The sequence below is a fragment of the Sceloporus undulatus genome, chromosome 4, assembly GCF_019175285.1.
Source record: "Sceloporus undulatus isolate JIND9_A2432 ecotype Alabama chromosome 4, SceUnd_v1.1, whole genome shotgun sequence".
Taxonomy (NCBI): domain Eukaryota; kingdom Metazoa; phylum Chordata; class Lepidosauria; order Squamata; family Phrynosomatidae; genus Sceloporus; species Sceloporus undulatus.
Genome location: NC_056525.1, coordinates 64,299,199 through 64,312,993, shown reverse-complemented (window position 1 = coordinate 64,312,993; position 13,795 = coordinate 64,299,199). Strand labels below are relative to the sequence as shown.

At 42.1% G+C, this 13,795-nt stretch overlaps 1 protein-coding gene across 4 annotated transcripts in view; it reads left to right on the top strand.

Moving 5' to 3' along the window:
- Window positions 1-6,654: 6,654 nt before the first annotated feature.
- The window catches only part of SCUBE3 (signal peptide, CUB domain and EGF like domain containing 3), a 177,224-nt gene continuing 170,083 nt past the window's right edge, over window positions 6,655-13,795 (top strand). For all 4 annotated transcript variants that reach the window (XM_042464257.1, XM_042464254.1, XM_042464256.1 and 1 more), the window contains exon 1: window positions 6,655-7,024. In XM_042464257.1, the coding sequence (XP_042320191.1) occupies window positions 6,943-7,024 (82 nt within the window). In that variant the 5' untranslated portion in view covers window positions 6,655-6,942. The remainder of the gene's footprint in view (window positions 7,025-13,795) is intronic.

The window sequence follows — 13,795 nt, the reverse complement described above, 5'->3', positions numbered from 1 at the left end:
GGGGCAGTGAGTCTCTTCACACTGCAGGTGGAGGGCTCCCCATGAAAAAGCAAAAACCTTTGACAAACAAACTAGAATCAGTGATGGCAAACCTTTTAGAGACCTAGTGCCCAAACTGCAACCCCAAACCCACTTATTTATCATGAAGTGCCAAGTCCCTCTGACTTTCCAGTAACAAAACTCTGGCAAACTCTGTGCTGGGGTGAGAGCACACATGCTCACAGAGAGGGCTCTGAGTGCCACCTCTGGCACACGTGCCATAGGTTCGCCACCACTGAACTAGATGTCACGGGACACTAGATGTCAAGGTTAGATGTGTTATGCGTTGATTATGCTATCAACCCTCGTGATGAACAGCAGTTTTGTGCCACTGAGCCAAGAGGGCAAAATATTTATTTGACTTATAGCCCAACTTTCTTCCACTATAGAGCGCAGTGTGCAATGAAATGCACATGAAAATCCATGCACAGTGCATGCGCAATGGCACCACAGGTGTAACTCCACTTCCACAACCTGGAACTCAGTGCAGATGTTCTGCACTGGACAAAAATGGCCAACAACATCTATAGGGGGAAATATCAATGTGCAAAACACTAACAGGATTTCAGCCCTTCTCCTTTCCCTGACACATTAATTTTCTACATGCAGATGTTTTGTTTTGTTTAGAGGAGCATTCCATCCTGTGATCTTTCTTCAGCTGGCTCACATTATACAGCCCAGATTTATTATGTCACTGAGGCTTTATGTAGCACCTAAGTGGAAAATGTACGTACTGTATTTTTCTCTGCTCTTTCCTACATTCTTGGTTGCATGGTAGGATGTCAAAAGCTGACAACGGATGTACCCTGAGGAAAATTGCTAAGTATGGTTTCTGTAATATGTTGTTTACCTGTTAAACAGTGTGATCTGAAAACATTGTACAGAGTAGGCCCAAGTTCTTTTGTTGCCTGAGATGATACAGCAGTGGGAACCCCTCCTTCCTTCCTTCCTTCCTTCCTTCCTTCCTTCCTTCCTTCCCTTAAAATGGCTTGGCCAAGTTATTTTGAAACCAGGGGCAGACAATTCCATACATTTGTCTCTTGGGGAGTAAAAATGTGGTAATATGGTTACTGACCTTTCAGAACACACTTGATGGCCTGATGAAGCTACCTCACTTTGCCTGACAGTATGGCTGGTCCTGATAGGAGACCAGGATCATTCTGTTGGTAATCTCCTATATAGTCCTGTGCATAACTAGGCTTGCCATAACCCGGCGGCCCCCGTGCCATTCACGGTTTTCGGGGGCCCCCTCTTGGTCCGGTCCGGTTTGGGCCCCCACCCGTGCCTTGTTCCCGTTGGGGGGTCCGCTCCGGCCATTGCCGCTGCTGCTAATGCAGCTGCGCGGCGCCGACCCCCTCTCCTCCTTCTCCGGCTCCACCTTCCTCCTTTCCCGGCGGGCCGGCGGCAGAAGCGCCGCTGCCACTGCACCCCCACTGGGAGGGCTTGCGCGCTGCCCAGGCCTCAGTAGGGACCAGTGGCAGCGCGCGCGCCTTCCCCATCCCTCCGCGTGCGCGTGCGCTGCGCCCGCTTCCCTTTCTCTCGCACCAGCCATCCTAAGGAGGAGGAGGGGGAGAGGAGGAGGAGGAGGAGGGGAAGGAGCCGGAGGAAGGGTGCCTGAAGGCAGGGCAGAAATGGGCCACAGGAGGAGAGGAGGAGGAAGAGGAAGCTGAGTCAGTGGCCATTAGGTCTGCCTTGGTATTGGGGTTTTAAATTATTTTAAAATAAAAATACTTATTTTATTTAATTTTTAATTTTTATTATTGCTTTTTATTTTTTATTTTATAAATTTTTATTATTTCTTGTTTTTATTTTATTTTTTAATTGTTATTATGCTTGTTTTTATTTTGTTTTATTAATTTTATTATTTGCTTTTTATTTTTTATTTATTAATTTTTATATTGCTTGTTTTATCTTATTCTTAATTTTTATTATTGCTTGTTTTATTTATTTCATTAATTTTATTATTGCTTGTTTTATTTTTATTCTTAATTTTTATATTGCTTGTTTTATTTATTTCAATTTTTATTATTGCTGTTTTTATTTTTATTTCATTAATTTTATTATTACTTGTTTTTTATTATTTTATTATTATTTTATTTATTGTTTGTTTTTATTCTATTTTATTATTGTTTATTATTGCTTGTTTATTTATTTTTTTTAATTTTATTATCATATATACACCCCTGCCTTGTTTTTTATTTTATTTTTCATTTATTTTTATTATTTAAATATATGCAGTGCATTTTTTGTGTATTTATGGTGCTTTGAATGCTAACAAGTCTGCCTTTCTTTCATTATAGTGATGCTGATTATGTGATGATGATGATGATGATGCGATGATGATGATTGATGATGATGCTGATATTGTATCAACAAGCCTCTGAGGCACGGCCAATGTAACTTGCTGTGATTTTCACAAACTCATGCGCAGTGAAGAAAAACCACCGTCCCTTGCCCACAGTACACTTCTGAGATGTACAGTTGAACCTGAGGGCAAGTCCATTTCTCATCTGTCTAAGAATAATGCCAAAATGTCCTCCATTTTGATCTGCCTAAAAACATGCATTTATATTAACATTTTAAAAAAAACCTCAATTTTTGACATCCTCCATTTTTATAAAATGTGTCCTACATTTGAAAATGTTTGCCCTACATTTGTCCTACATTTGTCCCGGTTTGGAGGCCTCACTTATGGCAACCCTTGCATAACACATCTGACCTATTCTTTGTAAGTCTCTCAATTTCATTTTCACAGGTACTATATGTCTACTGAATTTATCATAGCAAAGGTGTCATATTCAAATGTGTTAGAGAACCAAATGTTGGGTCCCTTTGATTCACTAAACCACCAATTGAATAAAACATTTTAAAAGTTAGATTTCTCTTTCCCCTCTCTATGCAGTTCTTAAATACAATTGTCCAATTACTTGTTAGCACATATTTTAAAAACAGGTTTATATATGCATACTTACACAGCCTTTGTTGTGTCTTGGGAATTACAGGAACCATCTTTCCCACACCTAAAATTCTAAGTACAGAAATGAGGATGTAAACACCTCCCCTCCTCTTCCCAGAGTCAGCATATTTGCCTTTTGGGTATATTGCTCTCTTAGCCCTGACACAGTTCAATCACTTGTGGGAATCAGGTTCTGTGTAGGATGCCTAAAGGGCACAATATGGTCTCTGAACTTTTTGTATGACAACTCTGATTTAGTGCATTGCACATGAACAAAAAAAGGACGGTGTATGTGTGTGTGTGTTTATTTATTTAGTTATTTCTGCTAACACAAAATATATATCAACAACTCTTTACTACTTTCTGTTATCCCTGAGCAACATTTACTCAGAAGCTGCAACAAAACAGCTCAAAGGGAGTTCTAGCAACATCCATGAAGAAGGCCAAGAGAGTGACTTCTCACTGTTGGAAGATTTTTGCATTTTCTTTCCCCCCTCCTTAGATAGATAGAGATTTCCTGCATGTAACCCCCCCTTTCAAACTAACCATGTGATTTTTAGGGAAGCATAGTTAGACAAGAGCACATTTCTGCTACTCTGCTGATTTAAAGCAAGACTCTAACAGGCTTGGCTTTGGCATTTTTTATATTTAAATATTTTTGTTTCCTTTACAAAGGTGGAAGCCTTGGGAAACTTTAATTATCCTGCACTCGTTGCTAAATCATGCTTAAATTGTTGCTGTGTCCAGTGTGTGAATGTAACTGTTTTGAAATCGTTTTGTAATTGTTTATTGCTGAATTCTGATATATCAACGTTTTAAGAACACTAACAGCCTCATGTGAAAATCTTTTGGAATCGTCTGTCTGTTAAGACGATTCCACTACACTTTGGGACGATAAAGGAACGATACAGCGATGCCATGTGAAAATCTTCATAGGCACATTATAGAGCCAAGTTGGGGGGGGGAGCAGGATTAGCAGAGATTCTTTTATGCCAGATGCAGAACTGAAGCCTGCCAAGATGTAGCATCCTGACCAAATGTTTCTTAAGAGCCACCTGAAGCACCCCTTTCTTGTACTTCTAGACATGTGAGGGTAGTGTACCTTCAGCTATTCTTGTAATTTTAGACATATGAGAGTATTGTACCTTCAGCCATCCATGAGTGCTGAGCTAAGCATTCTGCACATGCTTAGAAGTATTTTTTCCTCTGTATAGACAGAAAGAAAATCAACTCATTCAAAATTTGGTGCTGGAGAAGAGTACAGAGGATACTGTGGGCAGCCAAGAAAACAAACAAATGGGTTCTTGAATGGTTCAGACCAGGGCTATCCTTGGAAGCTTAAGATGATCAAGTTGAGACTATTATACTTTGGCCACATAATGAGAAGGCACAGATCACTAGAAAATACAATAATGCTAGGAAAGGTAGGGGGTAGGAGAAAGAGAGGAAGACCACAAACCAGATGGATAGACTGGATCAAAGGAGTTATGGGCAAGGGCTTGCAGGATCTGGGCAAGGCAATGGAGGATAGGGATTCTTGGAGATGTCTCATCCCCAAGGTCTCCATGAATCGGATTTGACTCAAGGGCAGCTAAACAACAACAACAACAGATTTGGAAGCCTACCAATGAGTGAAAAGCATGTTCCAGCCAGGACACTCACAAACCTCTATTTGGAAAGAGGATCCCCAATATATGATGATGTTATCAGGCAACAAAGATTGGTCTTCAAAAACCAAATAAAACCATTTGCCTTGATCGGGGAAGGACTCAATTACTGTTGAGCCAGAACCCCAAAATGGGACAGAGGATCTGGCTTCCAGAAATCCCTGGAGCACTGTGTCCAGTGTTTGTGTGTGTGTGTAGAGGGGAGACTTGTCACAAGAAAGAAAGAAAGAAAGAAAGAAAGAAAGAAAGAAAGAAAGAGTTCCTTCTCTCCCCCATGCTTTCTATTCCTGCCCCCACTCCATCCCTCTGGGATGAAAGGGAGAGGAGAAAGCACTTTGATCTGGAGTCTGCACTGAGCCCCCAACTTCACTCTTAAGTTTTCTAAAGAGGGGGAGAAAGGGGTGTGTGTGTGGAGGGGAGAAGTGTTGCAGGTCATTTTGAGCGGCAACTCAAAATGACCTTTATCACACGGGAGAAATTTCTCTCAATTTCGAATGAAAAGAAAGTGGGGCCAGAATTCACTACAGTGAATTTACGTGAATTTGAATTGCGTTCAAACTGGCTTCCCATTGCCTGAAAAAAGCATGCCATTGCCCAGAATTGCATGTGGTAGTCTATCACGCAATAACATGAAACCCCATGATTAGACTATACTTCCAGTTTCTCTTGTCTGATAAACTCCCCTATGTTGGGAGAAAGGTGAGACAGAAGAAAATATGATGATAATAATATAGAAAAAGGGGATTGTGCTCAGGAAAAAGAAAGAAAGAAAAAGGAGAATTAAGAGAGAAGGCGGAGAGGGAGAGATGGGAGGTAAATGAACCAGCTTGCAATGCAACATGCAACATAATAATAATAATACTAGTAATAAGACTGCATGTTACATATAATTGTCATTATTATCATGCATGTTGCACATTATTATTATTACCATGTTGCATACATTATTTTGTGTTGCATATTATTATTACCATTATGCATGTTGCATAGTATTATTTTGCATTTTGTGTATTATTATTATTGATGTTGCACATTATTATTACTGTTATTATTTATTTATTTACGATATTTATACCCCACCCTTCAACCCTAAAGGCTCTCAGAGCAGCTTACAATTATTATTTTAATTAGACAGTTCCCTGTCCTCAGACTTACTATTATGTTGCATGTTGCATATATGATCATGTCACATGTTGCATATTATTATTTTGTATCTCACCTATTATTATTATCTTCCATGTTACGCATTATTATTTTGTACATTCCTTATTATTATTATGTTGCATGTTGTACATGATTGATATGATTGTGATTCTGCATGATGCATGTCATTGTTTTTGTTATGTTTTTAAACCTGTTTCAATGTTGTGCGCCGCCTCGGGTTCCTTTCTTGGGGAAAGGTGGCATATAGTAAGAAAATAAATCATGAACGATAATTTGCAAGCTGGTTCGTTTACTCCCCCCCCCTTCTTCCTAATTCTTTCTTTCTTTCATTGATTCATTCCTTCTCTCTCCTTTCCCCTGAGCCCACGCCTCTCTGCCTTGGGGTCTGTGTGTGTCTGCCTTTGCAGAGTGGGACTCGCAGGGAGGGCTGGAGGGCCAGGGTCTGGGTGGGGGCTGACCTCCTGGCTCCCGGGGCACGCCGTCTCCATGGCAACTGCCCGGGCTCCCCCCCCCCAGCAGAAGAGCCAGACTGTAAATTCCTCCAGGCAGAAGAAGAGGGAGAGAGAGAAGGCAGAGGCTGCTGCTGCTGCTGGGGGCAAAGGGGCTGGCGATGGAGAGGAGGAGGGAAGAGGGGGCAGGCGGAGGAAGAAAGAGAGAGGGAGAGGGAAAAAGAAAGGGAAAAGGGCGTTGCTTGGAGGGACCTTCCCCAGGTCCCCAGCCCTAGACAAACCCAGGCTCCCTTCCCTCTTGCAGAGGAACAAGAAGAAGGAGGACTCAGTTGACTGCCCCTTTGCAACAACTGCAGCCTTTCTCCTCCTCCTCCTCCTCCTCCTCCTCCTCCTTTTTAGGGAGGGAGGACGATCAAGTCCATTTCAAAGACCGACCAGAGGCTTTCCCCTTTTCTCCTCTCTTGAGTTGTCCTTCATTTTTTTAAAAAATAAACCAATCCACCTGAATCCTGGGGAGCCCCTTGCTCTCTCTGGCCAGGAGGGCTTTCCCAGACTGCCAGGGAGGAACACAAGAAGAAGCAAGGCAAAAGCAACAAGGAGGGCTTTTTTCTTGTCTTTGCCTGCAATCTTTTGGAAAACCCAGAGCTTCCCCCCTTGGAAGCCAGCCATGGGGACTTGGGAGACGGTGGGATGGTGCCTCCTGGCTTTCCTCCTCTGCTCCGGGAACACCCGGGCCAAGGCCAGCCAAGGTAAGCAGCAGGGCTCTCCTCTGGAGAGAGAGGGAGACCATTGCTCCAGCCTATAGCCTTTGGGACAGGCTGAGGGATGCCCAGGCACCGGCCAAAGGAGTGATCGGAGTGCTATATCAGTATGCAAGGGGATCATAGATGCACCATTGAAAAGAAGTTGGGGGCAGCCTGAGGTAGACTTGAGCCCGCTTTCTCAGATCCATGAAGGGGAATGGAGGGTCCGGAGACAGACCTACCAGACCATTCCTCCCTAGCCTTTAACCCCTTGTTTTGCAGGCACCAGCAAAATATGTGATCGAAATGCTATCGGTATGCAAAGGGCTCTTGGAGCACCTTTGACAAGAAGCTGGTGGTAACCTACCCTTTGGTAGACTTGAGCCTCCTTCCTCAGATCCATGGAGTGTCCGGAGACAGACCTACCAGACCATTCCTCTAGCTAGCCTTTCATCTTTCTTTTGCTGGCACCGCCAAAATAGCTGATCAAAATGCTGTCATTATGCAAAAGCATCTTATCGCACCTTTGAAAGGAAGTTGGTAGCCTGAGCTTTGGGAGACTTGAGCCTCCCTCCTCAGAACGATGGGCTGGAGTGGAGAGTCCAGAGGCAGACCCTACAAGACCATGCCTCTAGTCTTTAGCCCCTTGGACAGGCTGTGAGATCCCCAGGCACGGGCAAAAGAACTGATCATAGTGCTATATCAGTATGCAAAGGGATCTTGTAGCGCCTTTGAAAAGAAGCTGGTAGCCTGAGCTTTGGTAAACTTGAGCCTACTTTCTCAGATGCATTTGGTGCAGTGGAAATCCAAAGGACAAACCTAGAAGACCATTCCTCTAGCCTTTAACCCTTTAGACAGGCTGTGAGATTCTCAGGGACCGGCCAAATATCTGATCAAAGTGCAAATGGTATGCCAAGGAGGGATCTTGTATGCACCTTTGAAAAGAAGCTGGTAGCCTGATCTTTGGTAGACTTGAACCTCCTTCCTCAGATCCATGAGGTGGAGTGGAGCGGAGAGTCTGGAGACAGACCTACCAGATCATTCCTCTAGCCTTTAACCCTTTTTTTGCAGGCATTGGCAAAATATGTGATCAAAGTGCTATCAGTATGCAAAGGGATCTTGTAGCACCTTTGAAAAGAAATTGGTATCCTGAGCTTTGGTAGACTTGAGCCTCCTTCGTCAGATGAGTCTACTAAAGCTCAGGCTACCAGATCCTTTCTTTGAATCCCAAATGGTGCTACAAGATCATTTTGCATACTGATTTACCAGACTAACACAACTATGTCCTTGATCTAATTGCCAAATACCACTCTCCTTCTGGTCCCTTCAGATTTTGCTCCTGGATATGAATGCTTGGAAATTCTGCTTTTCAGGGATCAGTGATTGGAGAAGGAAATGTGTAGGGTGAGGGACAGTATGTTTTCTTCTTCATCTGGAGAAACAAGACAATTGCTGTGTACAGCCTGCACCCCATCTTGGTTCTTTCATCTCTTATGGAATTTAAATGGAATCCTTCCAGAAATAGTTATTTTTAAAGATGCTGTGAGGATGCACAGGCTTTTGTGGACAGGATCCCTGTTCATGCATCTCAGTTGAGATTGAGATGCAACATAAGGGGAAAGGTGTGTTTTATAGGCGGATTTGTTGTTGTTGTGTGCCTCCAAGTCATTTTTGACTTATGGTGACGCTAAGGCGAAGCTATCATAAGGTTTTCTTTGCAGCCTTTGTCAGAGGCGTTTGCCATTGCCATCCTCTGAGGCTGAGAGAGTGTGACTTGTCCAAGATCATCCAGTGGGTTTTTATTTTCAAGTGTGAACAACAGATGTGTATACAGATACATGCACAACGTATCTCATACCAGTAATACTAACTTGTCATTCAAGAGGAAAAGGAAGAAACAGCATGTGTTAGAAATACAGGAGTGAGCAGAAAAGTTTTTAGTAAGTTCCTTGCTTAAGCAATATGAAAGCCTTTTCACCATGTAGATTTTACTTCCTCAAGTCTTCTCTGGGAAGTTGGAGGGAGCTCCAAGGATATTGAGTTATCTCTTTCAAAGTATGTTGGTGTTGTTTTAAAACAATAGATTTTTGGGGGGGAAAGGAGACTAAAAAGTACAAAAGAGTACTTTGAGTGTTGTTTTGTTTTTTGTTTTTCCTTTGCAGGCTTTATAAAAAGAGGACTTGGTTTAAGGAAAGCCTAGTGATTTTAGCATAGAAATGAATGCTTAGGGATTTCTCCCCCTCCAATTATCTTCAGTGTATGCATTGCTTTCATATTCTTATCATAATATTTATTTATTAAGGCCTTTTGGTTTCAAATTCCTCTGAAGCCTTGGCCAGATTTATGCTAAAACAGCAAAGCAAAATTCCATCCTGTAGAGACTTGACAGATACCTTCAGGGAAAGAAAGGGAAGAGAGCAAGCTGTGGGTTTGGGCTAGTTTCTTGGCTGATGAAAATTAGCAGGTAAAAATGGCTTCTTCATTTACACTAGATTCTAGTATGAGAAAAACCTGATTGACATTTCAACAGAACCCTTCTGATGTATGTGGTCATCTGGGCATTTGATCTTTTATTCTTTACTTTTTTCTTTAAAACCTTGTTTTGGTTAAGTGTGTGTGCATGTACCTTCAAGTCGCCTGTCAATTTATGGCAACCCCGTGAATTTCATAGGGTTTTCTTAGGCAAGGAATACCCAGAAGTAATGTTGCCAGTTCCTTCCTTTGAAATATTATTTGGCATTTGTTGGTAGTCTCCCATCCAAGTACTAACCAGGGTTGACTGTGCTTATCTTTGAAGATCAGACAGGGTCTGGAGCCTTTAGCCTATGTAGGCCCTTTTAGTTAAACATATAGGAGCCAGTGCATTGTAGTGGTTGGACTACGACTCTGGAGAACAGGGTTCAAATCCCTGCTCAGCTGTGGAAACACACTGGTGACCTTGAGGCAGCCACACACTCTCAGTCTCAAAGCAAGGTAAGGGCAATAAACCCTGTCCATGATAATCAGAAACAACTTGAAGGCACACAAGAACAACAAAGTTAAATATACTGTATGTCCCTATGTTAGGCTCAAGCCATTTTATTTCAAAATTCCTGAAACTGGTCTGTAATATAGGTCATGTAAATCAATTCTATTGCTCACAACACTAGTTCATCATGGAAAGTGTGTTTTTTAAAAGTAATGGGATGGGTCTGGGGTGGAGAATGAATGATAGCCACACTCGCAAAAAGTTTGAATTTGAGCTCTTCATTCTTTTTCTTTTGGAAAATGTGGTGGTGATGAATAAAAATTGAATGTAGAACTTGTGACATACACATGCACACATAGAACTTGGTGAAGTTGTCCAGAAATGTAGCCAGCTTTGAAAGAAATATAGCAGTAGCTGAGCAAGCATCTCTAGTCCTCTGACAGCCAGACATGTTAGACAGTGGCTCCCATCAAACAATTCCCAGGATGGTCCTAACACATCTGGAGGTTCTCTGACTGAGGGGACAGGTATTAAAAATTTTATTGGAATACAAAACCAGTATTTTTCTGAATGAGCAAGTGATAGTGAGAATTGAAATGAATAATTAACATCAGTGCATTAGAGTGGGAGCCAGCACAGTAGTGGTTTGAATGTTGGACTAAGATCTTTGAGAAACAAGGGTTTGATTTTTTGCTTAGCCATGGAAAACCACTGGGTGACCATGGGCAAGCCACACTTTCTCAGCTTAAAAGGAAGGCAAATCTTCATCAATTTTTTTGCCAAGAAAACACTAGGATAGGCTCGCGTTAAGTCAGAGCTGACTTGAAGTCACATAACAACACTAAAATAGGGACATTTCTATTATTTAGGGATATCCTAGCACAGCTTTACCTCACCTGGTATTGTCTAGACATGTTGGATTGCTGCCTTTGTCATGCCCCATCAGTATGACTTGGAGTGATGGGCATTGTACTCCAGCTCATCTAGAGGGTGCCAGGTGGAGGAGAGGTGGGAATAGTGGGTATGTTGTGAATGGCAAAATTGGCCTATGGATAGGGTCAGAATGAATTACTGCAAGCTGAAGGAATTCCTAAGGCGTCCATGGCTGGGATTTAAAAATAAACACCCCTTCCTCAAATCGTCAGAAATAAAGGGGTCAAGGGCAACCAGTATTCATGCTGCCCCCACACTGCCTCCAAATGTTGATCATAGAGAACAGCAAGTGGGTACCAGTTTTCAGCTGCTAAATAGGCTGAAGGAGTTAAGCCTTTTGTTTCTCTTGTACCTGGGGTCAAAAGAGTGAATGGATGGGCCTGATGGGAAGATGGTCCAGGATCTTTCCCTGAGCCAGCTCCCTGGTGCTCCATTCCTTTATTTAAAGATCTGCATGCTGAAACATGCTTCTCTGCAAATATAACTTTCTGGATTAAGCGCTGGAGATAAATCAGAAAACAATTCAGTGCTTATGTATTGTGCCTACATTGCCTTCAATGAACAAGTTCCATTCTGTGCACCCAAATGAGCTTGTGGTCCTTCAGGTAGGAATGGGGTAAAAGCAGTAGAGAATTGGACAAAGTATTAGCATGGGAGTGGAGACATGGGGGCGAAAGAAATAAGTATATATGTATTTTTTTGCTTTGCTTGGTCTTCTTCTGCAGGTTTTTTTTTGGGCAGGGGTGGGTGGGGGGAATCAGGCCCACCTTTTTTTTGCAGATGTCAAAATAAATTTAGTGAACTTAATGGCCAAGTAAGAATTTTAACTCAGATCTCCCCAGTCTAAGCTCAACATTCTAATGACTACAGCATGCCTGCTTTCTCAACCAGAGCAATTATAAAGATATTACAGGGATGCATGTCTTAAGGGACTTATATTTTAATAAATCCTTCCTTCATTTGTGTGGCTTGCTGACTTAGGCTGCATGTGTACTGCAGAAATAATGCAATTTGACACCTCTTTAACTGCCATGGATCAATGCCATGGAATTCTGGGATTTGTAGTTTTGTGAGATATTTAGCCTCATGTCAGAGAGCTCTGGTGACACAACAAACTGCAAATCCCATGATTCCATAGGACTGAACCATAGTAGTTAAAGTGGTGTCGACTTGGATTATTCCTGCAGTGTGGATACAACCTTAATCAGAAAATCAAACTCCACCTTGCCGACATTCTTAATGAAATTGAAACAAATCACTCACTGGAAGTTTAGTCAGAAAGAAAGACCCTCTTTTGATCATTCAACAGGACATTTGGTTATTCTTTGAAGAGAGGCCAGTGGACATAAGAATGGTTGGGCCACTGCTGAAGTAGTTGGGTCAATTTGGGAATGGGAGGCAGAATGAATCAGATAAATCTGTATGATCTGAATTTCATGAACAGACAACACAAGATGCTAACAAGTCAACAATTGCAAGTGTTGAATTGCCAAATATATTGTGCTTTCTCTTAATAAACTTCTAGGCAAGCTGTTTGGAAGGTGCAATATGTTTGGATATTAAAATGAAGAAAGCTTGAATAAGATTAGGGAACTTTTTCTACCATATAGCCAGAAAGATCTAGATTGTACTTCCAGCCTTGTGACATGGTTGCAATCCAATGTCCCCTCAGGAAAAAGGTTAAGGTTTCCCCTTCAAGAAGTTTGTCTAGTTGTGTCTGACTGTAGGGGGCAGTGCTCATCTCTGTTACTAAGTGGAGGGAGAAAGATGACTCCGTGGTCATATGGCTAGCATGCCTGCACTGAACGCTGTTACCTTCCTACCAAAGGGGTACCTATTTATCTACTTGTGCTTTCAAATGCTTTCGATCTGCAAGGTTGGCAGAAGCTGAGACTAGTCTTGAACTGCCAACCTGCTGATCTTGCAGTTGTCAGACTCAGAGTCTTAACCACTGAGCCACCATGTCCCTAGTAATATCCCCTCAGTATAACATAAGTATCAGCTCATGGAGATAAACTACATATATACTACACAACACCATGCAGCATAGCAACATTGTACAACACATATCAATGGCTAAGTGCTGTTGCACAATGTGAAGTGCACAGTATATGATGCTTAACTACAATGCACAAGTGAAACTCACAATACATGGTTGACATGTACAAAGACAAGACACAGTAAAACATGCTATCTGCAAACTAATTTTCTACCACTACCAGCAAAATATGTCTGTTGTACAGTGGTGTGTCTTTTAGGCCCCACATGCACGGTGTGATTTGTTGTTGTTATTGTGTGCTTTCAAGTAATTTCCACCTAATGAAGACCGTAAGTTGAATCTACCATGTGTTTTTCTTGACAGAATTTATTCAGCGAGGGTTTACCTTTGCCTTCCTCTGAGGCTGAGACAGTGTGACAACATGGGTTTCCATGGACAAGCAGGATTCAGACCCTAGTCTCCAGAGTCATAGTCCAGCACTCAAACCACTACACCATGCTAGCTCTATATAGTGTGACTTACATACTTGTAGATCCCTAACTAGATGCCAACATTGGTGTTTTAATTTTGGCAATTTAATTGGATTGCATTTCTCAGACCAAAGCTGTCCTGTTGTATTCGTTGTATTGTTTGGGACTTGAGGCAGATGACCTGAGGACTTTGGCTTTGACATGTCTGGATCTAAAGCCTTATTTGGAAGGGTATGCCATGTCATTAAATTATCCAGTAAGGTTAGAGCCAAGATGCTTTGGCAAACCCAGAGAGGGTGAAATGCATCACGTTCAGGCTGTCTGCTGTTGACCAATGAAGTCTAGCAAAAGAGTGTTAGCTTTGTTTGTGTGCCTGTCTGTCAGTTCCTCTTTTGGTCTAAAGTGAA